This window comes from Scylla paramamosain, unplaced genomic scaffold, assembly GCF_035594125.1.
Source record: "Scylla paramamosain isolate STU-SP2022 unplaced genomic scaffold, ASM3559412v1 Contig18, whole genome shotgun sequence".
NCBI lineage: Eukaryota > Metazoa > Arthropoda > Malacostraca > Decapoda > Portunidae > Scylla > Scylla paramamosain.
Window position 1 is genome coordinate 562,501 of NW_026973683.1, and position 27,468 is coordinate 589,968.

The 27,468-nt window shown below is 43.2% G+C and overlaps 1 protein-coding gene across 6 annotated transcripts in view; it reads right to left on the reverse strand.

Moving 5' to 3' along the window:
- Nucleotides 1-27,468, reverse strand: part of LOC135097342 (obscurin-like) — a 130,126-nt gene that overhangs the window by 2,084 nt on the left and 100,574 nt on the right. For 3 of the 6 annotated variants that reach the window (XM_063999136.1, XM_063999140.1, XM_063999141.1), the window contains 24 exons: nucleotides 25,620-25,725; nucleotides 22,188-22,398; nucleotides 21,419-21,585; nucleotides 20,805-20,925; nucleotides 20,194-20,354; nucleotides 19,663-19,789; nucleotides 18,948-19,105; nucleotides 18,316-18,494; nucleotides 16,122-16,661; nucleotides 15,383-15,892; nucleotides 11,786-11,897; nucleotides 10,342-10,517; nucleotides 9,736-9,844; nucleotides 8,507-8,666; nucleotides 7,168-7,289; nucleotides 6,876-7,060; nucleotides 5,935-6,155; nucleotides 4,809-4,984; nucleotides 4,398-4,585; nucleotides 3,600-3,714; nucleotides 2,994-3,169; nucleotides 2,301-2,415; nucleotides 900-1,078; nucleotides 74-274 (listed from right to left, as the gene is read on the reverse strand). In XM_063999136.1, coding sequence (XP_063855206.1) covers nucleotides 75-274; nucleotides 900-1,078; nucleotides 2,301-2,415; nucleotides 2,994-3,169; nucleotides 3,600-3,714; nucleotides 4,398-4,585; nucleotides 4,809-4,984; nucleotides 5,935-6,155; nucleotides 6,876-7,060; nucleotides 7,168-7,289; nucleotides 8,507-8,666; nucleotides 9,736-9,844; nucleotides 10,342-10,517; nucleotides 11,786-11,897; nucleotides 15,383-15,892; nucleotides 16,122-16,661; nucleotides 18,316-18,494; nucleotides 18,948-19,105; nucleotides 19,663-19,789; nucleotides 20,194-20,354; nucleotides 20,805-20,925; nucleotides 21,419-21,585; nucleotides 22,188-22,398; nucleotides 25,620-25,725 — 4,514 coding nt within the window. In that variant the 3' untranslated portion in view covers nucleotide 74. The remainder of the gene's footprint in view (nucleotides 1-73; nucleotides 275-899; nucleotides 1,079-2,300; nucleotides 2,416-2,993; nucleotides 3,170-3,599; nucleotides 3,715-4,397; nucleotides 4,586-4,808; nucleotides 4,985-5,934; nucleotides 6,156-6,875; nucleotides 7,061-7,167; nucleotides 7,290-8,506; nucleotides 8,667-9,735; nucleotides 9,845-10,341; nucleotides 10,518-11,785; nucleotides 11,898-15,382; nucleotides 15,893-16,121; nucleotides 16,662-18,315; nucleotides 18,495-18,947; nucleotides 19,106-19,662; nucleotides 19,790-20,193; nucleotides 20,355-20,804; nucleotides 20,926-21,418; nucleotides 21,586-22,187; nucleotides 22,399-25,619; nucleotides 25,726-27,468) is intronic. The other 3 variants (XM_063999137.1, XM_063999139.1, XM_063999138.1) reach the window with 3 other exon arrangements.

Below are 27,468 nucleotides of genomic sequence, written 5' to 3' on the forward strand. Positions count from 1 at the left end.
GTCACAGTTAAAGAAAACGCGAAGAAATAACATAAAAAAACGAGAAACACAAAAGCACCCCCTTTAAACTCACCCTATCTCCGTCGTAGGTAAAGAAAACGCGATCCCCAAGCTTGATTTCCTTGCCGTCCTTGTACCACTTCATCTTTGGCACAGGACCGCCCTTCATGGTCACTGGGAGGCGCAATGTCTCTCCCTTCGTCGGCACCAATGTCCTTCAGGCCCTCAGTAAACTTGGCAGGACCGTCTGGTTGGCCGTCCTCCCTCGTGAACCCTGGGATGAGGTCGAGATAGGATAGAGGCAAGGCAGAGGGGATAAAATAGGTACATTCTGGATAGGGTAGTTAGAGAGGTGCATGTATAGAATAGGATTGGTTAGGGTTGTTGTATTTCTAAGCATTTTGGTGCGTTTTCTGTTTCAGTAAGGTTCTCCTGCATGTTATTTGAGACTTAAGGGGTGTTTTCATGATTCTAGTGATAGATTAAGAGGATATAGTGGAAGTTATAGGAATTTTTAAGCGTGTTTTCATGAACAGTGATAAGCAAGGACCCCGCATCTTCTCTAGAGCCTTGAGAGAAGTCATTAGAACTTCATTTAAACATAAAAAAAAAAAAAAAACGAATGCTCATCCCCCCTCAATCACACACACACAGACACACACAGACACACATGCAGGTTCGTATTTTAAAACACTTCTATGCTCTGGTTGAAGTCATACGGGTTCTCAAGGGTGTTTTAACGTTTCAATGACAGATTAACAAGATTTCTACAATTTTAACAGAAGAAACAGTCTTGAGAACTTGGCTAATCATCTCTATGGCCTTTGGAAATAGCCGTATTGAGTAAGCGGAGAATTTCTTAACATAAGCCTCACACACACATACAAACCCACACTCACCAAGCACGGACAGCCTGGCGGTGGAAGTGGTGTCTCCCTCAGGGTTCTTGGCGACACAGGTAAACTCCCCAGCGTCTCCTTCAACGGCTTCATCAATCTGCAGGCACACTGACCCGTCGGGGTTCTCCACCTGCTTGTAGTGAGTGCCGTCCAGGTTAAGGGGCTGGCCGTCCTTCAGCCTGACGGAGGTGGTGAAGGAGGAGGTGAAGGACAAAATGAAGGTGAATTAGATGATGAAGGACAGGAGGAAGCCAATAAAGGAGAGAATTAAGAAGTGGAGGAAGAACAGTGTGATGAAGATGGTGATGGAGGTGGTGAAGGAAGCGAAGGAGAAGAAGAAGAGGAATGAAGTGAGGCGATGTGATGAAGATTATATTGAAGGAGACAATGAAGGAGCTGGTGGAGGAGGCGCTGAAGAAGACATAGAAGAACATGTAGGAAGTGGTGTTTAGCACGTGGAATTGGAGAAGACAGGAAAAATGAATAAATAAGTAGAAGAAGAAGAAGAGGGACAAGGAGGAAGAGAAAGAGGAGGAGGAGATAAAAGATAAGATAGACGAGGAAAAAGGAAATAAAGAAGGAGGTAAAATAGAGATGATAAAAACACAGAAAGAGAAAAATGTAGGAAAAAAATAAAGGAAAAAGATGAAGGTGGTGGTGGTGGTGGTGGTGGTGGTGATGGTGGTGATTGAGAATTCTTGATTTTTCTATTTTTTCCACTTTTCCTTTCATCCCCACTTTTATTTCCCATCCAATCTCCTTTAAGCCTTCCTCTTTTTTCCCTATTCTTTTTTTCCCTTTGTTTTGTTCCTTTTCATCTCCTTGTACATTACTTATTACCGTTTTTATTTCCCCTTTCATCATTCCTCTCATGTTTTTTGTTTTCTTGGCCATTTTTTCCCCTGGCTTTCCTTCCTTACTTTCCTTTAACTAGCTCATCAAGATTAAAAAAAAAAAATTCTCTTTTCTCTTCTTTCAGAATGATTATTTTATTTTCCTTCTTATCGCTCGGTTTTTTCCATCTTTTCATCTCTAAAATTATCCTCTATTTGTAATATACGTCTAATTTCCCTCTCTTCCATTAATTTTCCCTATTTTTCCTCGTGTTTTCCTCTTTCTTCCCTAATTTTTTTCTTATCTCCTCTCCTTTTTCCCATATTTCCTTTCTATTCTCGTCACTGTGACCTCGACATTTACCATTTCTTCATAGTTTCTCTATTTCCCCTTTTCCACCCACATTTTTTTGTTTTCCCCCTTACATTCCCCTTATTTCCCCTCTCTTCAACTCTTCCCCTCACTGTGACCTTTGACCTCCCTATCTTTCCATCAAACTTTCTCTCTTCTCCTTTTTCCATCCACATTTCCCCTGTTTTTCCCTTACTGTGACCTTTGACCCCTTACCATTGTATCTCTGGAGCTGGTGACCCTCCTAGCTTGACCTCCATCCTGACGGGGTAGCCCAGGATGACCTTGCTTGACCTCAGGCTCTGCAGGAACTCAGGCTTCGAGGGCGGTGCTGAGGGGAAACAGGAGGGGGAGTCAGGAAGGAATTAAATTGATAGGGAGAGGAAATTTGTGTGAGTTTTTATAGTGAGGGAAAAATTTAAGGGTTTTTATGGTGGAAAAAGATCAATAGAGGGGAAAAAACAAAGTGAGGGTTGTTTCTAGGTAGGGAAAATTCACGTGCTGGAAAAAGGAGTGATTTTTCGAGTGAGGGGAAATATTATTTGTTTTAAGGTAACGAAGTTAAATAGAGGGGAAAATGAACCAAGATTTTTTTTTTTTTTTTAGACGCGGTGAAAAAAAAAAAGTCACGAACATTTTAAAGGTATTAAAAAAAAAAGGGAATTATTTATCAGAGTGAAGGGAAAAGGATAAGATTTTTCTAAGCTCACGAAATGAAACTAAAGGGAAAGTCATGAGGGGAAAGACATTAAAATATTTTGAATCTGTGAGGGATAGTGAGAGACAATTTTTTGAAGATTTCCGGGAATACAAGAGAGAATGCTGGGGAGACTAAGCCAATTGGAAACGAGGGCCGCAATGACGTCACGGGGTAGGGAGACGGGAGGGTATATAAAGAGCGGCACTCACGGACGACGCTCAGTTGTGTGTCAGCCTCGCAGGAGCCCAGATCGTTGGTGGCGGTGACGGTGTAGCGGCCCTTGTCCTCCTCCGTCACTCCGCTGAACTCCAGGTAGTAGAGACCCTCAGCCGTGACCCCGATGTCGATCACGTCTGAAGGGAACACCTGGCGACCGTCCTTCAGCCTGGAGAGCGAGGTCACAGGTCAAAGAGAGGTCATCTTAGTTCTCGACTGAAATGGACTGATATCAGTAATCAGCTTAGAGAATGAGGTCACGGAGAAGCCAACTAAGGTCACAGTTCAGAGAGAGGTCAAGCTGAGGTCATAGTTCAGAAAGGGAACGAGGTCAAAGAGTGGTCAAGCGAAGGTCACAGGTCAAAAAGGTCATCTTAGTTCCCAAATAGAGCGGTAGTATTGGAAAGAATGACTACAGTAATGGAAGTAATGACAATGAAACTAATGAAGGTCAAAAAGAGGTCATGGAAGGTCAAAGAGAGGTCAAAAGAAGCTAATGGCAGTAATGAGACTAACGGAAGCACTTGAGGGTGAAGACAGGTGAAGGACGCGGGTCAGGTCAGGTATTCTTGTTTACAATGTATGTCAGGGTCACTCACCATTTGACCTCTGGCTTGGGGAAACCAATGATCTTTGCCTGGAAGATTCCTGGCTGGTGCTCCAACACTTTGAGCTCCTGTGGCTTCTTGGTGACCTTAGGCTTCCTCCTCTCGGCTGTGGAGGAGGAAGAGGAGGTCATGAAGGAGGCAACATCGATTGGACTTTGGGTTGCTAGGATAGTAATGCTTTATAAATACCATCCTTCATTGCTGGTCTCTCTCGGGTGCCTGGCTACCAAAACCTGGTCTGCTTGGTTACTTTCCCCAATGAAAAATGGTAATAAGAATGATATTTACGATTAACTGGAGAATGAATGCCTTGAATAACTCTCCACTGCTCTCTATCAATCCTTCCTGCACCAAATGACGGTAGCAGTGAAAAATTATAACAGTGAATGCCTTAACTAACCCTCCACTGCTCTCTATCAATCCTTCCTGCACCAAATGACGGTAGCAGTGAATAATGAAAACAGTGAATATCTTAACTAACCCTCCACTGCTCTCTATCAATCCTTTATGCACCAAATGACGGTAGCAGTGAATAATGAAAACAGTGAATACCTTAATTAACCCTCCACTGCTCTCTATCAATCCTTTATGCACCAAATGACGGTAGCAGTGAATAATGAAAACAGTGAATACCTTAACTAACCCTCCACTGTTCTCTGTGTGTTGGGACCTCTATTAACCCTCCACTCCTCTTTACCAATCCCTTCCCCTACACAAGACAAGACTAACGAAGGCAACACCTCAACACCTCAACACCTCAACACCTCAACACTCCCCTTCTTCACTTACGTCTGACAATGAAGGCAGTCTCCGTGGTGATCTCATTCACGTCATTCATGCACCGGAGTCTGTACTGGCCGGAATCCACAGCAGAAGCTTCCACGATGGTAAGGGAGATGGTAGCCTCACAATAAGACGTCTTTTTAGAGGCCAGCTTAAACTTGGCAGAGGCTTCAATCTCGTCGCCATCTTTGCTCCTGTAATGGCAGTGGTGGTGGTGGTGACGGTGGTGGTGGTGGTGGTGGTAGTAGGGGGCATGTCTGGGTGTGTGTTTACGTATGTGTTTGTATGTGTGTTAAGTTTGTTTGTTTGTTTGTTTTTGTTTGTGTTTTTGTTTTGATGTTGCATGCGATCGATTTTATCTATATCTACATTCACTATACGAACATTCACTATACGAACATCACCCATTTTACTCACCATACAAACTTAGGTCTTGGGGAACCCTTCACCCTTACATTCAGGGTCACATCATCTCCCTCAGGTCCGTGGGTCACATTATCCAGGCTTTCCACAAAACTGCATTCCATTTTCTGCTGCGTGAGGGTAGCGGATGATGTGCACTCACCCACAAGACTCTTAGCCACCACTGAGACCTGGGTGAGAGATGGGTGGGTGAGCAGGTGAGATATAGGAAGGAATGGGTGGGTGAATGGGTGGGGCGCGTGTGTGGGAGGAAGTAGGTGGATAATAGGTGTGGAAGAAGGACAAAAGAGAGATTGAAAAGAAAATGAAAAAGAAAAGGAGGAAGAGAAGGAGAAAAAGGAGGAAGAGGAGGAATAGGAGAAGGAAGACGAATGGAAAGAAAGACTGGCGGTGAAAGCCTTAAACGCATGAGTGAACGAAGAGGATATGATAAATGGAGGAGCAAGAGAGAGAGAGAGAGAGAGAGAGAGAGAGAGAGAGAGAGAGGGGAGAGGGTGAGTGGCCGTGAGGTGGTGAAAGAGGGAAAAGAAATAACGTCTTGTATTTTCCCGTCTGTTGATCCTTGCCTTATCCAGCTTATGTTCCCCTCACTTTATTGCATGTCCTTCCCTCTCCCTCTCTTTTATTTCCTTATGTCTCATCTCCTCCTGTTCCCTTCTACATTTTTTTATTTATTCTCTGTTTTCTTCGTTATTCTGGTCTCGTCTTCCGCTTCCATTATCAAGAAAATGCATTATTCTCTCTCTCTCTCTCTCTCTCTCTCTCTCTCTCTCTCTCTCTCTCTCTCTCTCTCTCTCTCTCTCTCTCTCTCTCTCTCTCTCTCTCTCTCTCTCTCTCTCTCTCTCTCTCTCTCTCTCTCTCTCTCTCTCTCTCTGAAAATCCTGATAACCAGTAGAACCACAAAAACTACTTGAAAACCCCAGTAACTTGAAAAGACCCCAGCAATTTCACTAAAACCTCTTTGAAAACTCAATAACTAATTAAAACCATAAAAAAAACACACACACACACACAAATCCTTCCCACAAGATCCTTTCCCAAAACCATAAACACAAACAGAGAGGGACGCATACATTGGGGAACGCCAGAGCACCCTTTAGGTACGACTACGAATACTCACATCACCAAAGTCGTACTGATCCACGTCCTTGATGGTGAGACAGTACACTCCAGGCTCAGGGCTGGTAATTTCGTGTTTGTTGTCGTTCTTAAGTGGGATGCCGTTCTTGGTCCAGCTACACTCAGGCAGGGGAAGACCGGAGGCGCGGAAAGTGAAGGTGCCGTCTTGTTCCAGGCAGAAGGCGGAGTTCTCGAGGCCCCCGACGATTGTGGGTTTCTCGTCTGTTGGGGGACGTTCAGTTAGGTTTGGTTTGGTTAGGTTTGGCTTGGTTGGGTTCGGTTTCCCTCGGTTTGGGTTGAGTTGGTTGGGGATTAGGTTAAGTTGGCTTACGTTTTGGGGAAGTTAGTGGGTGAAGCGAGAGTTGGGGAGGTACGTGTGTGTGTGTGTGTGTGTGTGTGTGTGTGTGTGTGTGTGTGTGTGTGTCAGTGGGGTAACAAATGGATTAAAAAAGTGCTATAGGGATATTGACGTGGGTGATTGATAGGGGAAAGAGAGAGAGAGAGAGAGAGAGAGAGAGAGAGAGAGAGAGAGAGAGAGAGGGAGAGGGAGAGGGAAGAGGGGGGAGAAAGTACACACACACACACACACACACACACACACATATATATCAAAATATCTACAGTAATTCCCTTGATACGTGATTCATTTAAGAGGATTACTCGGGAAGAAGAAGCAGAGGAGGAGGAGGAGGAGGAGGAGGAGGAGGAGGAGGAGGAGGAGGAGGATAAAAATAAAAAAATAAACCTACTTCTGTTCTCTCTCTCTCTCTCTCTCTCTCTCTCTCTCTCTCTCTCTCTCTCTCTCTCTCTCTCTCTCTCTCTCTCTCTCTCTCTCTCTCTCTCTCTCTCTCTCTCTCTCTCTATCTATCTATCTATCTATCTATCTATCTATCTATCTGTCTATCTGTCTATCTATCTATCTATCTATCTTTCAATACTCACAGTGAACCTTCAGATGACACGAGCGAGTTTCTGAGCCAGCATCATTTGACGCAGTAAAGGCCAATTTGCCGTCATCTTCAAGCACCGCCTTCTGTACAATAAGTCCGTATTCTTCCCTCTCCTCATTGCGAGTGTAGATGTAACGACTCTCTCCGCCCTCCTTGAGCTCCTGTCCATTCAGAGTCCTGTGGGTTAGGTTAGGTTAGGTTAGGTTAGGTTTGGTTAGGTTTGGTTTGGTTTGGTTTGGTACCCCTTCCACCCATCACCCATCACCCCTTCACCACACACTCACCAGACCATAGTAGGCTTAGGAAAGGCGTGAATGGTGACGGAAACTTGTAGATCCTTGCCGAAGTCCACCACACAGTCCTCCAGTGGTCCTGGGGCGGGCTTGACCAGGACCCCAAGCTGACACTGCAAGAGGAGGGAGGGATGTGTCAGTTTGTGTGATAAGGGAAAGGAGAGGGAAAAATAAGGAAGGAAGGGAATAGGAAAAGGCTGAATAATGGGAAGGAACACAAAGGGAAACAAAGAGAATGTTTATATATATATTTTTTTGGGGAATATTGATATGTTTGGGTTATTCTATTTCTCCTCCTCTTCCTCTTTTTTCTTTTTCTCTTTCTCTTTCTCTTCCTCCTATTCCTACTTTTCTTCTTCTTTCTTCTTAGTTCTTATCATTCTGTTCATTTTTTTCTACATCTCCTCCTCCTCCTCCTCCTCCTCCTCCTCCTCCTCCTCCTCCTAATCTCCTAATCCTCTTACTCCTCCACCTCCTCCTCCTCCTCCTTCTACTAAATATAGTAGTCTTATCGGCTTTGGTAGCTAAGTATTCTCTCTCTCTCTCTCTCTCTCTCTCTCTCTCTCTCTCTCTCTCTCTCTCTCTCTCTCTCTCTCTCTCTCTCTCTCTCTCTCTCTCTCTCTCTCTCTCTCTCTCTCTCTCTCTCTCTCTCTCTCTCTCTCTCAACTACTCTTATGAAACAAACTCATTACCACCACCACCACCTCCTCCTCCTCCTCCTCCTCCTCCTCCTCCTCCTCCTCCTCCTCCTCCTAATTAATTTATGCATAAATCCCCCAGCGCCAATTCTCAGTTTTCTTTCAGTCTCTTAGTAATAGAGCGACATTAATTGTTTTCCTTTCCTTCCTTCCTTCTTTCCTTCCTTCCTTCCTTCCTTCCTTCCTTCCTTCCTTCCTTCCTTCCTTCTTTATAATAAAAATAAATATGGTTAGATAGTTTTTCTTCCTTCATTCCTTCTTTCTTTCATTCATTGATTTCTTCCTTCCTTCCTTCTTTCTTTCCATCGTTCCTTCCTTCCTTCCTTCCTTCCTTCCTTCCTTCCTTCCTTCCTTCCTTCCTTCCTTCCTTCCTTCCTTTCGTATTTCCTTCCCTCTTTTCTTCCTCCTCCTCCTCCTCCTTCGCTTTAAACTCTTAGGTTTAAGCAACCCAACTTTCACTTACCTCCTTCCCAGTCATCCTTCCCTCCTTCCCTCTCCCATCATTCCTTCCCATTCCTCCATGTACATACTAACCTCCCTTCCCTCTCTCTCCTTCTCTCCCCTTTATATACACACAAATTTCACTGCTCCCTTCCCTCCCTTCCCTCTCTCCTTCCCTCCTTCATACTTACTATAGTCTCACATCCTCCGTGTTGGTTCTTCCCTTTAACGGTGAAGGAGCACTTGTCGCCCTCCTTCACGCCCTTCGCAATCAGTGTGTGCCAGCCGCTCATCCTCTCGCAGGACACCTCAAACTTATCAGAAATCGGCAGAGGCTTCCCGTCACGGAACCTGAAGGAGGCGGTAAGGGGGTGAGGGAGGGGATGAGGGAGGTGTAGGGAATAATGAAAGAAGAGGTGAAGGAATGGTAAAGGAGGTGAATAAGGATGTGAAGGAATTTTGTAGGTGATGAAGGTGTGGTGAAGGAAATGATAGTGGTGAATAAGGGGAAGAAAGGAATGGAGGGAAGATAAGGAAAGAGAGAAAGAAATGGGGAGAAGAGAAAGGAAAATATGGAGAGAGAGAGAGAGAGAGAGAGAGAGAGAGAGAGAGAGAGAGAGAGAGAGAGAGAGAGAGAGAGAGAGAGAGAGAGAGAGTTTATATTACATATCACACATTACTTTACATGCAAATTACTTACAAACACCACCACCACCACCACCACCACCAATACTACCACCACCACCACCACTGCTACCACCACCACCACCGGAGCACTAACACCACCACCACCACCACCACCACCTTCACGACTACTAGCGCCACCACCATCAATCACCACTTCCTTCACCACCACTTGTAGCTATGACACTTCCTTCATCCATCTCTTGAGAGTTGGCACCCCACAGTACTCTCTCTCTCTCTCTCTCTCTCTCTCTCTCTCTCTCTCTCTCTCTCTCTCTCTCTCTCTCTCTCTCTCTCTCTCTCTCTCTCTCTCTCTTTCTCCTTCACATTCTTACATTTTTAAACATTATTTTTCTCTCCCTTCTTCTCTTTCTTTCTTTCTTCTTCTTTTTCTTCTTCTTCTTCTTCTTCTTCTTCTTCTTCTTCTTCTTTTTCTTCCCTTTCTTTACATTTACTCCTTTCTCCCTCTCCCTCTCCTTCTTCCTCTTCCTCTCTCTATATGTACACCCTTATTCATTCTCCCTTCTCTCCCTCCCTTCATTTCTCCACCCTCACACTCTCCCCCTTTCCTTCCATTCTACACCCTCCACTTCCACTCTCTCTCTCTCTTCCACTCCCTCTCTCTCTCTCTCTCTCTCTCTCTCTCTCTCTCTCTCTCTCTCTCTCTCTCTCTCTCTCTCTCTCTCTCTCTCTCTCTCTCTCTCTCTCTCTCTCTCCCACTCTCCTCGTCACTCACCATTCCACTTCAGGGATCGGGTCACCCACAATCTGGCATTTGAGTTCCGCATCACTGTGTTCCTTTACGTAAATGTCCTTCAGTTTGTTGCGCACGCGGGCCTCCTTCTCTGTGGCGGGGAGAGGAGACTGGGGTGAGCTGAGGTGAGGTTAGGTTGGGTTGGGTTGGGTTGGGTTAGGTTAGGTTAGGTTGGGTTAGGTTAGGTTAGGTTAGGTTAGGTTGGGTTAGGTTGGGTTGGTTTTTTTATCTTCTTTCCTCTTGTTTTCTTCTTTTCCTTCCATTCTCGTCTCTATCTGTGCATTTATCTACTTATCTATCTCTCCCTCTTCTCTTTTTGTCTTTGTTTATCTATTCATCTAGACAAATATTCGTTTCTCTTTCCTCTGTCCACCTCTAATCTTTTTTGCAGCTTCTCTTATCTTTTCTCCTCATTTCCTCTTCTTTTCCTTATGTATCCACTTATCAATGCAGGTTCATTTAATCCATCTATCTTTCCTATCATCTTTTCCACAACCTCCCTTAATCTTATATCATTTCCTTTTCTCCCCCCTTTCCTTGTCAATCCATTTCCCCGACCAGTGTCATTTGCATCTTCCCACGCCTCACCTTTCACGGTAATGTTGCCTTTCTCCTCTGCCTCAGCTATTTTGTTCCTCAGCACACATTTATATTCCCCGCTGTGCTCTGGATCGCTGCCAATACGCTCCAGTGTGTATTTCTTGCCGTCGAAGCACATCTTCAGCCCGTCCTCGCCGTCATTGAGCACCTGGTCGTTAAGATACCTGTGGCGGGGCGGAAGAGTGACAGGTGAGATGGCGTTGGGTTTGGTCAGGTTTGGTAAGGGTAGGTTGGGTTAGGTTAGGGTGGGTTAGGTTGGGTTAGCTTGGGTTAGGTTGGGTTGGGTTAGGTTAGGTTTGGTAAGGGTATGTTAGGCTAGGTTTGGTTTGGTTGTGTGTGTTAGAGAGAGAGAGAGAGAGAGAGAGAGAGAGAGAGAGAGAGAGAGAGAGAGAGAGAGAGAGAGAGAGAGAGAGAGAGAGAGAGAGAGAGAGAGAGAGAGAGAGAGAGAGATTCATAACATAACATTGCATATTTATGATCTCATTAACATTACGCAGAAAATGAAGAATGAAAAAAGAAAAAAACCAGGCTGCATTGACGAGAGAGAGAGAGAGAGAGAGAGAGAGAGAGAGAGAGAGAGAGAGAGAGAGAGAGAGAGAGAGAGAGAGAGAGAGAGAGAGAGTCATTAAGGCTGATTCTATGCATTGTCTTAAGAGAAGTGGAGAGATCATCATCATCATCATCATCATCATCATCATCATCATCATCATCATCATCATCATCATCATCATCATCATCATCATCATCATACGTAGCTTTATTTTCATTATTAATATTGTCAAGACTAAAAGGGAGAGAGAAAATTTTAAGGAATCTTCATATTCTCTTACGAATGCGAAGTGAAGAGAGGTGAGAGCAATGAAAAGGAAAATAGGGAGAATAATAACAGTACTATCAGTCTCCCTTTGTTATTCCTCCCTCCATCTCCCTTTCTCATTCCTCTCTTCTTTTCCATCATTTTTCTCCCCCTCCAGTTTCTCTTCCCCCCCCTCTCTCTCTCTCTCTCTCTCTCTCTCTCTCTCTCTCTCTCTCTCTCTCTCTCTCTCTCTCTCTCTCTCTCTCTCTCTCTCTCTCTCTCTCTCTCTCTCTCTCTCTCTCTCTCTCGTGAGAAGATGGATTATTACTTTTTTCACATTCTATTGTTCCTCTGCATATTAATTTCCTCCTCCTCCTCCTCCTCCTCCTCCTCCTCCTCCTCCTCCTCCTCCTCCTTCTCGTCTTCGTCTTCCTCCTCCACCTCCTAGGGAATGAAGGTCACGAGAGAATGACGCGTGTAATCTGGAGGAAGAGGAGGAGGAGGAAGAGGAGCTGGCCCAAGTTATAATAGCTGACAATGCTGGCCAGGTAGAAACAGTTAGAAGACAGGTGTGTTAGTGGCCCAGGTAGTACAAATAGTAGACAGGTGCACTAGGGGCCAGGTACAGGTACTCACCAGGTAGCCTCGGCCTGTGGTACTGACGTGGCCTCAACCTCCAGAAGGAACTTGTGGTGGGCAATAAGAGTCTTGCCCTCATTGAAGTTGCAACTTTTGATGTGGGGCGGTGCTAGAAAATGGGAAACACTCATAGAAAACAAGGCACGCGTGGGCAAGGAAGGGGATCGCCGGAGAAAACGTGAGGTGGTAGAGGGAGGGTTGCCCATGGATAGAAGATGGGACCCACTGGAAGGGAAAGTCAGATTATGAAAGTTTCCCTAGAAATCCCACAGAAAACGAGGTGCCATAGGAAATGAAGTACTGATATGGTGGAAGTCATGAAAAGTCGGAAATTTTTTTGCCATAGAAAACGGAGTCAAGTTGCACAGAACGAGAGCTGATCAAATAGAAAATGGACGAAGCCATACAGAAAACTGGAAATGAAAAAAAAAGTAATAAAACTTGGAATTTCCACATAGAGAAGGGAAAATAACAAAGAATATATGAAATTAACACACAGAACGAGAATTAAGTAAGCAGGAACAGAGAAAACGAGAAGCAGCGGAGAAAGAAAACGGAAATAGAGCGAAGTGGATGCGTGACGTCAACAAAGAGAATGGCTTAAGGGGAGACTACAACATTGTCTCTAAAGAAAATGGGAGTTCGTCTCGTAGAATATTGGACACGGACAGAGATAAAAACTGAGACTTGAATGAAATTGAGCGTAGAATATGGCACAGAAAATGGAGGTCAACGAAAACGAAGGCAAAGATAAAAAAAAAAAAAAGAAAGAAAAAAGATTAGAGAATAACCAAATAAAAAAGTTGTGTAAAAAAATTAGCACTCGCTTATTTGAAGTTATAAAAGGAAAAGGGAAAATTCGGAAGAAAAAAAAACATGGAAAAATGCTCGGAAAAAAAGAAAAGATTAAAAGATTACAGAATAACGAAATAAAAAGTTATGAAAAAGATTGAGCATTGAATTTTGAGTTTATAGAGAAAAAGATAAAGTCTGGAATAGAAAAAAAAATATGAAAAAAGGTCGTAAAAAATGAAAATGAAATCACTCGACATGAAAAATACAAAAAAATCTAAGACTCCCAAAAATTGTCTTAGAAAACGAGAGTTTATGAAAAATTTCCCGGCGTGTGATAATAGAAAATGGAAGACCCAAGTACTGAAGAAAATGTGGAGTGGTGCAGAAAGAAAACTTGACACCATTAAAGAGGGTAACTTCGAAAAATAAAAAATAAAAATAAAAAAACTGAATTTCAAGATAAAAGAAAGAAAATGGGAGAATAGAATGAGTTTTTGAGTAGATTTAAGGATATATATTTATTAAGTCCTGTATGTGGAAAGGAATTAAGGACAGACGAAAGTAATCAAAGTAAGAAAAGAAAACGGGAGAAATAGTTGAGTGTTTGAGTCCATTAAAAAAAAAAAACAGACATTTATTGAGTCCCGTACGTGAAGGGGAATTAAGGGCAGACAAAAGAAATCAAAAGAAAACAATTGATAAATGGGAATATTAAAGGTATTGCAGTGTTACCAATTCTTATTGAGGTATAAACATATATTTCCATTCTTAATTACGAGGGAGTGAATGAGGCGTTGATTTGGCAACACTGATACAGCAAAACAACTAGAATTATTGTTGTTATTATTATTATTATTATTATTATTATTATTATTATTATCATTATTATTATTATTATTATGACTCTTATTTACGGTATCCATGACTATGATTATTTAAAGTAGCAGTGAAGCGTTCGAAATTATTTGCAATTCACTTTTATTTAGGATTAGTAATTAATGAGCGGCCGAGGCAGTAATTCAGGCAATTATTGGCTACAGGAGGTACTGGTAGTGACACAAATGTAATCAGACACGTATCTGATGAGAGTTGAATAGGTGTGTGTGTGGATGCGAGTGGGTGAATGGGTGGAATGGTCGTATTTGTGTGTCTTTGGGTGAGTGAGGAGTGACGGTTGTGGTAGACAGGTGTGTGTGTGACAGGGTAGATATGTATAGCAAATGTAATCAAGATGTACATGTGCAGATGTGGTGAAAATGGACGTGTGTGTGTGTGTGTGTGTGTGTGTGTGTGTGTGTGTGTGTGTGTGTGTGTGTGTGTGTGTGTGTGTGAGTGTATGTCTGTGCGTGGTATGGTGGAGAGGTGTGAAAAACAATTAAGATATATAGGTGTTAGTGGACTAGACAGGTATGGAAAGTGATTAAAATAGATATAAAAAAAAAGAACTATTGAAATCGACAGGTGTGTAGGAGTAAGACAGATATAGAAAAGAGGATATTTTAACAGGTCCTAGAGAATTTATTTATTTTTTAATAGAGAAATAAATAGTTAAAAGGTGTATTCGTATGAAAAATTATAGATCTTTGGAGGTGATGGGAAATGTACAGGTGTGTGTGTGTGTGTGTGTGTGTGTGTGATAATGGACGTTAATGAGGTGATTAGAACAACACAAATGCAAGTTACAATATAAACAAAACGATAACTGGAAACACACAAACAAACACTGAGGCAGCAAATAAATAGATAAAAGAAGGAAATAAATGGAATAATACACGAAACGAAATGATAAAAAAAAAAACACATGAAATTTAACAAGCAGAAATAAGATCAAATAAACGAAATAAATAATGATAAAAAAAATGGATAAACTAAACGAAAGAAATATAAAGAAGAAATAAACGAAATAAAATAAAAAAAAACGCCATTTCTACCAAAACGAAAAAAAACAACGAAATAAAAAAAAGACAAGAAGAAGAGGAAGAAGAAGAAAAAGTCAAACGAAAAAATAAATAAATAATAATCTTGAGGCGAACTTTTCCTTCAGTTTTGAGCGTCTACAGTAAACGCCGCTTCTCGCATGCTCCTGTGTGTTAATCAAGGTGCTAATTACACGGCTAATAACGTGCGGCACGACCTTCTTTACCTGTTTAATTGTGAGGTAAACAGAAGCCTTCAAAGCCCAGGTATGTCCTTACGTTTATGTGTAATATTAATCTTGATAATCTAGTAAAAAAGAGAAGGAGAGAGAGAGAGAAAAGAGTCACTTTCAAGGTGCTTCAAGGCAGGTTAATTGATATTTTAAGAGGTACGTGGACCTCAGGAACGTGCTTGGCGTGCTTTCAGGTCCCAGGTACATTCACTGTCTGCCCAGGTGACTACGGTAAGTTGTTGAGGCTAATTAGCATCCAGACGCAGGTGTGTGGATGTATGTTAGGTGTGTGATTGTGTGTGTGTGGTGTGTGTGGTGTGGTTTTGTAGGTGGTAGTGGATGGGTAAGTGTGTGTGTGTGTGTGTGTGTGTGTGTGTGTGTGTGTGTGTGTGTGTGTGTGTTTGTCTCTAGGTCGTTGTTGTTGTCATTTTAGTTGTTGTTGGTGGTGGTGGTGGTGTGTTGGGTGTCATTGCTATTGATGTTGTGTGTGTGTGTGTGTGTGTGTGTGTGTGTGTGTGTGTGTGTGTAGTGCTGAGGGAAGCGGTCGTCTGTCCGGCTTACAGATTAGGACACGAAGAAGCAGCCAGCGGGACATGTGTTTAGTGCCTTGGTTTGGGAGAGGAAGAGGCGTCTCCTCCCTCGCCTTTTACCTTCTTCAGCGTCTTGGGAGAGGGAACCCCGGCCTCTACTTAGCTTCCTCTGGCCCTCCTGCGCTTGCTTGGCCTCCCCTTCACGTCCTTGGCATTCCTTCTGCGCCTCCTTCTGCGTCTTTCCAGCACTTGCTTTGCCGCTCTTCCCGGACACATCCTTCTCATGCACCTTCTTCGCCTTCGGCAGTTCAATGTCCTCTAGTGGAATGTCCTCGATGACCTCCGGGATATCATCAAAGGACACTGACTTTTTGGGCTGCAGTTTCCCTCGCTTGACCCGACTCACATCCTCGTTTTCTATGTGCTTGATATCATTGGGGATCTGGTCCTGGCTGCCTAGGGTGAGGGCCTTAACGGGGTTGTCTGCCAGGGAGGCGCTACCAGGCAGGGCCAGGTCCGAGTCAGCTTGGTGGTCGGTGATAAGGCCTTGGTAGTGCTCCATTTCAACTGTCTGCTTCATTTGCACGATGGTTGATGTCTCCTTGTCCCCGTCACCCACGTCAGACTCAGCTGTGTTGGGGGGAGGAAGGGTTAATGAATGCATACCTGGAAATACCTGGAAATTGTCATTGTTGATTATTATTTTTCTTATCGTGTATTTCGTTTAAGTTTTCTGCTATTTTTATCTTTCCTAAGCTGTATTCAAGTTTATTTTAGGTCACTGAGTTGTTAGTGCACCTGCAAGACTAAAAAACAAGTAGCATTGAAAGAGTTACCGTGTTACCTGGCCGCTCCTCACCTGTGATAATAGTCTTTCCGCCTTTCTGCTGTCTGTTGATGCTGCAGGAGGCTGTCACGTGCATTCCCGGAGTCCCTTCCTCCTCGTCAGGCTCCAGATAGAAAGACGCACTATCCACCAGCTCCTCGTCGTCTCTTCCCGGTCCTTCTCTCGTCAGCACGTCTTCTTGCATCACCACGTTCACAGCCTTAGTCAGGGAGGACTCGTGGGTGTCTGTTAGCGCCGTCTTCGTCTCAATATCCCTTGAAACGTGAATGGTGGAGGTCTTTCGCCACTGTGTCGGTTCCGTGATCTCCTCCACTGTCGCGTCTTCAATTTGCATGAGTTCCCCTTCCGCGTCCGCCTCACTCGGTATTCCGTTTTCTACTACTGGTCCGGGTATCGCGTTTTCTTCGATCTCGTTTTCGCTCGGGCTTTGCAGTATTGTCAGTTTCCGCCGCTTTTTCGTCTTGCCTTCCTCCGCGTCACTGTGTCTCTTGTCGCTGTCCGTCACGCCGTCACTCTCGGGTTTGTTATTGGTGTCTACGCTACCATTCCCTTCTGCTTTCACGGGAATATGAAGAAGTCACTGGTTACCTGGCCTACCTTACCAGCCTACAGTGCGCGGGGTGGTGAGCGTACCTGTCCCCACCTGGGCTGATTGGGGGGCGTGTGGGCTTGCTTTGTTCAGGTGATATTGGTGATGATAATGATAGCAAGCGTGATAGGAATAAATGAAGAGATATGGTGATTCTTGGAGGGAGAAATGAATAGTTGATGGAATTATTTAGAGAAACGAGATGTATAATAATAATAATAATAATAATAATAATAAGCAAAGATTAACTAAACATAATGGTTCTGTACACACACACACACACACACACACACACACACACACACACACACACACACACACACACACACACACACACACACACACACACAAAGCTAAGATTCTAACTAAAAAAAAAAAAAGAAAGAAACTGAAGTAAAACCATAACCAATAATAATTATACAAGTTCCAGCTGACATGTATCCCATTTTCTGTCACAGTAGAAAACGGAGACTGGAATTAATTAGCAGATTTAACATTTTCATGGTTACTACATTGAATTTATAAAAAAAAAAAAAACATAGTTAAATGGCGCTAATGGTGATGTTAATGGTGATACGGTGATGCTAAGACACCATCCCTATCACCAACACCATCACCATCACCATCACCATTACCAGTATTTAGAGTCAACAAACATTCAGTGACATTAGAATAATAATAATAATGATAATAGCCAGGTGTGGTTTGGCTACCTGCACTTACCTCACACTCAGGCAATTAACCAGATCACCCCAGGTATATTGTACAGTGCATACCTATCTTCTAAAGTCTCCCATTAAAAAAAACGTAATCTAAAACACATCCAGTCTTACAGTAATGAGAATACAGACTATATCTTGTATGTTTTTTGACTGGAAAATAATGAATATAAAACACTTCTAATCTTACATACAAATTAGTCCTCCCTGGAATGCTTTTACCCAAGATAAGAGACACAACATTGCAAGGGGAATTAAAAAAGAATTAATGAAATAACCTAAGTCATGACATAGCTGTAATGTTTTCTCTCGTTTCTCTTCCTGAAAAAGTGGAGAGGACAAAAAGGCGAAAAGAAGGAGGAAAAAGCAGAAGATTTAAAAGTAACGAAGAAAAAGAAAAGGTTAACGGAGGAGGAGGTGGAGTAAAAAAGAACAGATAGAGGAGGAGGAAAGGAAGAAAAAGAAGAGGAGGTAGAGAAAAAGAAAGAAAAGAGGAGTAGTTTAAGTAGGAAAGGAGGGAAAAGAGGAGGAAGAGGACAAGAATAGAAAGAAGAAGAAGGAGAAGGAGAAGGAGGAGGAGGGAAGGAGCAAAGGCAAGACAATGAGAAGGAAAAGGAGAGAAAGAAAGAAGGGGAGGAAGAAGAAACCAGAGAGAGAGAGAGAGAGAGAGAGAGAGAGAGAGAGAGAGAGAGAGAGAGAGAGAGAGAGAGAGAGAGAGAGAGAGAGAGACAGACAGACAGACAGACAAAAAACAACCAAACTTAACCCTCCAGGAAATGAAAACGCATAAAAAACGAACAAAAAACGAGAGAAAAACAAACAGGAAGGGAGGCAGAAGACAGGACGGGCCCCAGAGGAACACCAGGGCTTGTATAGCGACAACAAGACGAAAACTCACTGTTCACTGTCAGATCTGCCTCGGTGGTCACTGTTCCCTCTACATTGGACACTGTGGCTACATAATGACCAGAGTCCACAGGGAGAGCTTCCTCAAAGATAAGGGTGAACGTGTCCTCTCCCTCGACCTTCATCCTCACCCTACGCTCATCTGGTGTGTATTTCTTGCCGTCCTTCGTCCTGGCGTGGGAAAAATAGGGTGAGAATGGGATTTCTAAGGGCGATGTGATTTTCAAGGGTGTTTTAGGGTAAGAATGTGCTTTTTTAGGGTGTTTTAGGGTGATGGGTGTTAGTGATGGGTTTTCAGGGTGAGGTAGTGTTGTTTAAGGGTGATTTTAAGCATTAATACCTTCCTTCTTCCCTTCCTTACTCTTTCTCTCCTTCACTCGTTCATTTCTATTTTCTCTCCTTCATTTCCTTATTTCGTTTCTACTTCCTGTTGCTTTTTTTTTCTCTCTTCCATCCCTCACTTTTTCCTTCCATCTCTGTTTCATTCCTTCCTTCCTTCCCTCCTTCCCTCCTTCCTTCACACACATGCAACGACCCAACGACCCTCCAAACCAACACAAACACACTCGCCAACCCATCCACCTCATTCCGTCTCTCTCCAACCAACCCACTTCACTCACTCACCACTTAATATCAGGCAGTGGAATACCAAAGGCCTTGAAGGTAAATTTGGAAGTCTGAAATTCCAAGAACTCTGTATCCTTCAGGTTCTGCAGGATTGTAGGAGGCTCGTGCAGTCTGAACCGGCCTTTACATGTGCTTTCGCCGTATTCATTGGCAGCCTGAAGGAGGAGAAGATGCATAGCCATAAGAGGTTTTCCTTGACGTGTTGTTTTGGTAGTGGTGGTGGTGGTGGTGGTGGTGAGAGGAGGATAAGAAAATGGAGGAGGAGGATGTGATAAGGAAAACAAAAGTAGGTAAAGGAGATGAAGAAAAGGAGAAGGAAAGTAATGAAAAATAATAAAAAGGGGAAGAGGGAAGGAAGAAGAGACAGTTGGTGAACAAGAGAAGGAAGAAGAGAAGGAGAGTAATAAAAAGGATGAAAAAGATGAAGAGGAGAAGGAAGAGGAGGACAAGAGGAAGAGAGGAGGAGGAGGAGGAGGAGGAGGAGGAAGAAGAGGAGAGAAATCTGTTACCGGAAGTGTGAAGGTGTGTGTGTGTGTGTGTGTGTGTGTGTGTGTGTGTGTGTGTGTGTGTGTGTGTGTGTGTGTGTGTGTGTCTAATTTGACTTCAGAATTGCCTGTTGCCTTTGGAGTAATTATCAGAGAGAGAGAGAGAGAGAGAGAGAGAGAGAGAGAGAGAGAGAGAGAGAGAGAGAGAGAGAGAGAGAGATCCTTACCTTCACAGTGTAAGGACCCACAAACTCAGGAGTGGCTTGCAGGATGACCAGGATCTGAGAGGTGTCCTGCGCTCCTCTGATGGCGAATCCTTCCGTGTCCTCCCTTACTGGCTTGTCCTTGAAGTACCTGGCATAGAAAACGGGATTCCGTCACTCACACACCAGTTATCTCCATAGAAAACGAGATTCGGTCACCCACATACCAGTTACAGTCTTAGAAAACGGGATTTGGTCACATACACACACCTGTCATTCCTATTCCCAGTATTTACATCCCATTCCCTGTTCCCTGATACCATTCCTAGCATCCTAATCCCCTTCCAATCCCCAATTCTCATTCTCAGTCCCTAATCCTTTTCTTAATCGTATTCCCATCACGCTGATTCCATTCCAATCTCATGATCTCCTTCCTAGTCACCCATAATCCTATTCCAGCACCCCTAATCCCATCCCCAGTCACCTTAATCCTATTTCAATCACCCTAATCCTATTTCTAACACCCTGATCCTATTCTAATCCCCTTTCACTCACCATTTGACTGTAGGTGGAGGATTAGCTTCCCACTCCACGAAGAGCTTCACCTCCTTCGTCCCCTCCTTCGCGCAGACGTCCTTCAGTGGCGTTACGAAGTCTGGGGGTGCCCTTATCCATAGGTCCCCCTGGGTGCTCGCCTCGCCCATGGTGTTGCTCAACTGTTGGGAGGGAGGGAAGGATGGTTAGAGTGGTGGTGGTGGTAGTGGTAGTGGTGGTGATGGTAGTGGTGGAGGAGGGAGAGGAGGAAAAAGGGAGCAAAATAGGGAAGAGAAAAAGAGAAGGGAGAAAAAGAAAAAGAGAGAGAGAGAGAGAGAGAGAGAGAGAGAGAGAGAGAGAGAGAGAGAGAGAGAGAGAGAGAGAGAGAGAGAGAGAGAACTAACGGGTTCATTTGCTTACAATCATGAAAAAAAATATATATTGACATCCACTTAAACCTTCCCCTCCCTTTCCCTTGTCTTCCCTTCCCTTCCCTTCCCTTCCCCTCCCTTCCCTTCCCTTCCCTTCCCCTCCCTTCCCTTCCCTTCCCTTCCCTTCCCTTCCCCTCCCTTCCCTTCCCTTCCCTTCCCTTCCCTTCCCTTCCCTTCCCTTCCCTTCCCTTCCCTTCTCACCAGACACTTGTAGGTTCCTTTATCAGCTCTCTCAACACGACGAATCTTAAGGGTGTAAAAAGTATCATCCCTCGTCATCTTGAACCTCTCATCTGCCATTATTTCCTTGCCATTCTTGAACCTGTGGGCAGCAAAGGTCATTTAAGTTTTCAGGTGTGCCCAGGTAGTCATACGAAGCTGCTGTTAGATTCACCTCACCTGTTTTACCTGTGTGGTGACGTGTGTGTGTGATGGGGGAGGAAGGGGGGACAAGTTCAAAGGGTTAACTACAGGTAGACAGACAGGTATATTTGTAAACATTCAGGTAGATGAACTAAATAATGCACACTGCCTTTGTATGGCATTTGATAGCTAAAGCGTGTTTGTGAAGGGTTACACACACACACACACACACACACACACACACACACACACACACACACACACACACACACACACACACACACACACACACACACACACACACAGCAGTAGATCACTATGGAAATGGAGGTAAACACACTCAACACCCAACAAACTTCAAATTCCCTCTATATTCCATCCCCCTCATTCCCTTCCCATTACCCTCACTCTCCTCCCCTTCCATCTTCCCCTCCTCCTGCGTCACTACCCACCATCTGGCGTCGGGTTTGGGACTTCCAGTGGCGCGGACCTCGAGAATCACGTCCATATGTAGTTTTTTCTCCGTCTCGCTATCAAGTTCTCTAGTAATCTGAGGCGCAGAGTCTTGGGCGATCGTGAAGAAATCTGATACCTGGGCCACGTCGTTCACCGCGACCACCTGTGAGGGAGTAGGCAGGTGTGTCAGGCAAAGGCATGTTTTTGTTCGTGTTTGTGATCTTGTGTCCTTTGTTATCATAGAAGGATATTTATAGGCTAGGCAGCGGTTGAATTGTGTGTGTGTGTTTGTGTGTGTGTGTTTAAGGATTTTTCAAAGATTCACCGACTCCCCAGTCTCCCTATCTACTCCCCAACCTCCCCAATCACTCCCATGCCTCCTCAATCACTCCCATACCTCCCCAATGACCCTCAGGCCTCCCCACCCACTTCCCAACCTCAACACTCATTCCCAAACCTTCCTAATCACTCCCCAACCTCCCCAATCACTCCCATGCCTTCCCACTCACTCCCCAGGCCTTCCCACTCACTCCCCAGGCCTTGCACTCACTTCCAGACCTCCCCATCTACTCCCCAGGCCTCCTCAAGCCTCCCCACCCACTATCCTACCTCCTCACCCACTCCCCAACCTCCCCCAATCACTCCCCAATCTCCGCAGCCACTTCCATGCCTTCCCACTTACCCCCGGGCCTCCCCAATCACCCACAGACCTCCCCACCCGCTCCCCAGCCCTCCCCACTCACTCCCACAACCCTCTCCACTTACTGTATAGGTTCCACAGTCTCCGTCCACCATTCCTTTAATAGTTAAGGTCCACAGGTTGTCATTTACTTGTTTAAGGTTCACCCGGTCCGTTGCCTCCACCGGCCTGCCGTCCACCATGCTAGTGGGGAAAAGGGGGGCGGTGAGGGGAATAGGGGAGCGGTGAGGGGGGCGAGCGGGCGGCGGAGGGCACTGAGGGGGGTTGGGGAAAGTCCTGGGGAAGGGTTAAGTGGGGGTGACGCAGACATGAGGGGATATTTTGAGGGATGTTAATAGGGGTGGGGGAAGAGGCAGCTGTGAATGAGAACTGTATGTAGCTACACTACTGAGAGAGAGAGAGAGAGAGAGAGAGAGAGAGAGAGAGAGAGAGAGAGAGAGAGAGAGAGAGAGAGAGAGAGAGAGAGAGAGACTAGCCTACAGACAAACATGCGCATCTAGAGGCAGACCATTATATACATACATACATACATACATACGTACAGACAGACATGCATCTATAGCCAGACCTATATGAACAGACAGACAGACAAACTGACAGACAGACAGACAGACAGGCAAATGAATTATGAGCCAGATGTAAATATGAAAATCTCTCTCTCTCTCTCTCTCTCTCTCTCTCTCTCTCTCTCTCTCTCTCTCTCTCTCTCTCTCTCTCTCTCTCTCTCTCTCTCGTTTTTAAGTCTACTTCTTAACTATTATTATTATTATTATTATTATTATTATTATTATTATTATTATTATTATTATTATTATTATTATTATATTTTTTTCGCATATCCGCCTATCGTTTAAAACATTTTCATTAAATCGCTAATTTTCTTTTATTCTCAACAAACAAAAATACGGGACGCTGTTATTTATTTATTTATTATTATTTTTTTTTTTTGGGGGGAAGCAAGTTTATTTATATACGAAAAATGGGAAAATTTATATATATATTTCCTGGGGGGCAGTTGTAGGGGGTAGGGGGGGCATTTTAGGGGGGAATTTAAGGGGGTTGTTTATGGACACTTTGAAGAGCGTCATTTATTTGCGGGGCGGTGAGTCTGTCTTATTGGGGGGAGGGGGGAGGGTCATGTGTGGTCAGGTTTGGTCTTTAAGTAATTCTTGGGTTTGTTTAAGTCTCCCTTCCATAAGTGTTCATTTATTTATTTTGATTTATTCGCCAGTGTCCGTTTTCTTTGTCATCTGTCTGCCTGTCTGTCTGTCTGTCTGTCTGTCTGTATGTCGCTCTCTCTCTCTCTCTCTCTCTCTCTCTCTCTCTCTCTCTCTCTCTCTCTCTCTCTCTCTCTCTCTCTCTCTCTCTCTCTCTCTCTCTCTCTCTCTCTCTCTCTCAGAAAGGAGGTTCACCATAGTGTAGATGTTATTATTACCTCTCTACCAACAATACTACTACTACTACTACAACTACTACTACTATTACTACTACTACTCCTGCTGCTACTTCTACTTTCCTTTCTCTGCCTCCTCCTAAATGTCAGTGTTAAGATATTGGATTTTTAAAGAGCAATACTCTTTCTTATATTACTCCTATAATCATCCCTGCTCCTATCAATGCTACTAATAATGATTTTCTTCAAGGGAGCGTTATTGCACCAGTTTACATACCATACATTCATATTTTAATTTCTATGTGACCAAATTATGTTTTTTTCTACAGTAACCCTTGCTTGTGTATTGCTGTGAAGATACACTTGTTCATCTCACTGTATAGACTCTGAAATGTAGCTGGAGCGTTCCTGAGTCCCGATGTACAGTGAGATGTTGATTTTTCCCTCCGTTGTCCAAACACCCACAGGATGTTCCAATGGGGTCCCTTTTTAGAGGCATCCTAGCTGTGTAATGTTACGTGAGGCTGAATGGCTGCAAGAACATAACTAAGGGAATCTACATTGATCTACTGGCGTGCACATGGCGGTCTCTCTATGAAATCTATAGTCTTTGTCAATAACTGAGTAACACTTGACTCACCTCCTTCTGGTTGAATCTTAAGTAATCTCATTAAGAATTTATCAATCTATTTTTATTTAAGGAGGTCGTCATTAGAATGTTACTCGTCTTATGACCACAACTATGCTAACCTACCAACACTATCTATTCATCTCATCTAACTCTATTGACTCAGCACAAACACCCTGGCAGCTACAAGAGGCAATGGTACTGTTGATAGCAGTGAAACGGTGGTGCTGTGATGATGTTATGGTGTGGGGTCGAGGAGCTGTGAGAGGAGGCGTAAGGGTGTACAGGGATGTGGCGGGTGTTATGGCTATGTATGCGTGGGTGTGATGGGAAGGTAACTGAGGGTCCAGGAGTGTTGAAAGCCTTAAAGCAGCGGGGAATATTGATAGAGGGAAGCTTAGGAGCGAAGGGAAACTTGGAACGTGAAGCGTCATAGAATGTGAGGCAACAAGAGTAACATTTATGATTACTGTATGAAAGCAGATTGAAAAATGAAGGAATAAATTGAAAAATGAACGTAGGAATTGAAAAAAAAAAAAAGTGAACGGAAAAGTTGGAAAGTGAACATAGAAATTTTAAAATGAACGTAAAGGTTTTAAGATGAACGCAAAAAAATTAAATTGAGCGTAAAAAATAACGCATAAATTAAGGAATGAACGTATAAATTGAAACATTAACAAGAAAAAAAAATCGACACGAAAAATAGAACAATGTGGAAAAAAAAGTAACAAAATAACAAAGGAAGGAGAAAACTAGACCAAATCAACAAAAAACAAAGAAGTAGTAACAATATTTTGAGTCAATGAGCGAAGCAATACCGGAATTATCGGCCGATGCAATAAGAAAACCAAAAAACAAAGTATTACCAAAAAAAAAAAAAAAAACAAGTAAAAGAGAATTATTAACGTTATCAGTGGTGGAAATTGAAATATTTGTCACTATTTATATTTACTGAGCACTGGAAAATAAGTCACTATGGGGTTGTCATGCCTGGCGTAGCATCTTGCCGCCCTCGTTAGCATTACTCAGGGAGCGACACGCGGAGGTGACAAAGCCGGACGGTGATGAAAGTTATAAATGGTGACAGGGAGAACTTTTAAATTGGAATCAGTAATGAACCCGGACTGAAGAAGATTCGGCACATGTATCTGTTAGAGGTACGAAACAGTAAAGCAGTGCAGCAACAAATGAAAAGAGGCGAAATAATAATAATAATAATAATAATAATAATAATAATAATAATAATAATAATAATAATAATAATAATAATGTAAAAAAAAAAAGAATATGGAAAACGATACCGGAAACAACAACAACAACAACAACAACAACAACAATAATAATGATAATAACAATGATAGTAACAATAAAAATAACAGTAATAATAAAAAAAATAATGATAAAAAGAAAACAACAACAACAACAGCAACAACAGCAACAACAACAACAACAACAACAACAACAACAACAACGTACATGTGAATCTTCGGGGTTGGTTCTCCTTCCACCTCAATGTTGTACTCGAGATTGTCACCAATAACACAGGGCACCTCCTTCCGCAGCTTCTTGATCTTCGGGCCGGCTAGAGAGAGAGAGAGAGAGAGAGAGAGAGAGAGAGAGAGAGAGAGAGAGAGGGAGAGAGAGATGTAAATGATGAAGAAGAATGTAAAAGAAAAAAAGAGAAAAGGAAATAAAAAGCAAGAACAGAGAGAGAGAGAGAGAGAGAGAGAGAGAGAGAGAGAGAGAGAGAGAGAGAGAGAGAGAGAGAGAGAGAGAGAGATGTAAATGATGATGAAGAAGAATGTAAAAGAAAAAAAGAGAAAAGGAAATAAAAAGCAAGAACAGAGAGAGAGAGAGAGAGAGAGAGAGAGAGAGAGAGAGAGAGAGAGAGAGAGAGAGAGAGAGAGAGAGATGTAAATGATGAAGAAGAATGTAAAAGAAAAAAAGAGAAAAGGAAATAAAAAGCAAGAACAGAGAGAGAGAGAGAGAGAGAGAGAGAGAGAGAGAGAGGGAGATGTAAATGATGATGAAGAAGAATGTAAAAGAAAGAAAAGAGAAAAGGAAATAAAAAGCAAGAGAGAGAGAGAGAGAGAGAGAGAGAGAGAGAGAGAGAGAGAGAGAGAGAGAGAGAGAGAGAGAGAGAGAGAGAGAGAGAGGGGGGATAATTTAAGTTAAGTCAACCTTCAGTTTACAAATCATTAACTTAACAACTACACAAAGTAAATATCATCCCATTTTTCCCCTTTCATCATCTTGAGGGAAACTAAACTAGATATTTATTTATTTTTTTCTGAGTGATGAAGTTTTCCTCCTCCTTTCCTTTCTTGTTATGACTGATGTACGAGTCTTGTGGTTGCTTCTAAACTAATATTTGAAGTTAATAGCATTTCTGTCTGTCTTTCTTTATCTTTGTCTGTCTCTCTCTCTCTCTCTCTCTCTCTCTCTCTCTCTCTCTCTCTCTCTCTCTCTCTCTCTCTCTCTCTCTCTCTCTCTCTCTCTCTCTCTCTCTCTCTCTCTCTCTCTCTCTCTCTCTCTCTCTCTCTCTCTCTCTCTCTCTCGTCACTGCTCCAGTTCGTGTAATCCTGCGGATCTCACCTCCTCTCCCTCTCCCTCCATCTTTCTCTCTTCCCCTTTTATTTGCCCTTACAAGTCCCCTCTCCCTCTCTCCTCTCACTCCCTCATCCCTCTCCTCCTCTTGTTTTGGTATACACAGTTTATTCACATCTCTCTCTCTCTCTCTCTCTCTCTCTCCTTATCATTTCAGTTTGTCAGAGCCCTGCAGTAAGTGTTTTTCCACCTATTTTTGTGTATCGCTCTTGCAGTATTTAATTTTTCATCGTCTCAGTATTCAGTTGGGTTAAACTTTTCAAGGGCACATTTTTAATCTCTTCCAGTTCTTGTCTCTCCAGGAATCTACTTTCATATATTTCTCTTTATTCCACTCCAGAAGATTTTCCAGCTAAACCTTCTTTATTTTTTTTTATTCCACCTCTTTGTTGTGTTCTAGGATTCCAGTACGGTTGACTCACATGTTCTTTCATACACCACTCCACTTCAGAAGTCTGTTCCATTATGGCTTATCCATCTATTTCCATCACAATTTCATTTTCCATTTCTGTACATTCATTCACCATTCCAGTGCAAAAGTATATTCCAGTACGCCTTTCCTAACCCCCCCATCACAATTCCAGGTTTCATTTCTATCTATTTCATCCCTTCATTTCACAATTCCACATAAATCTATTTCGGTATCACTTTTTCCATTTACTCCCATTCCTTTATCCCATTTCCAGACTTCACATCCATACACTTCATCTGTTTCTCC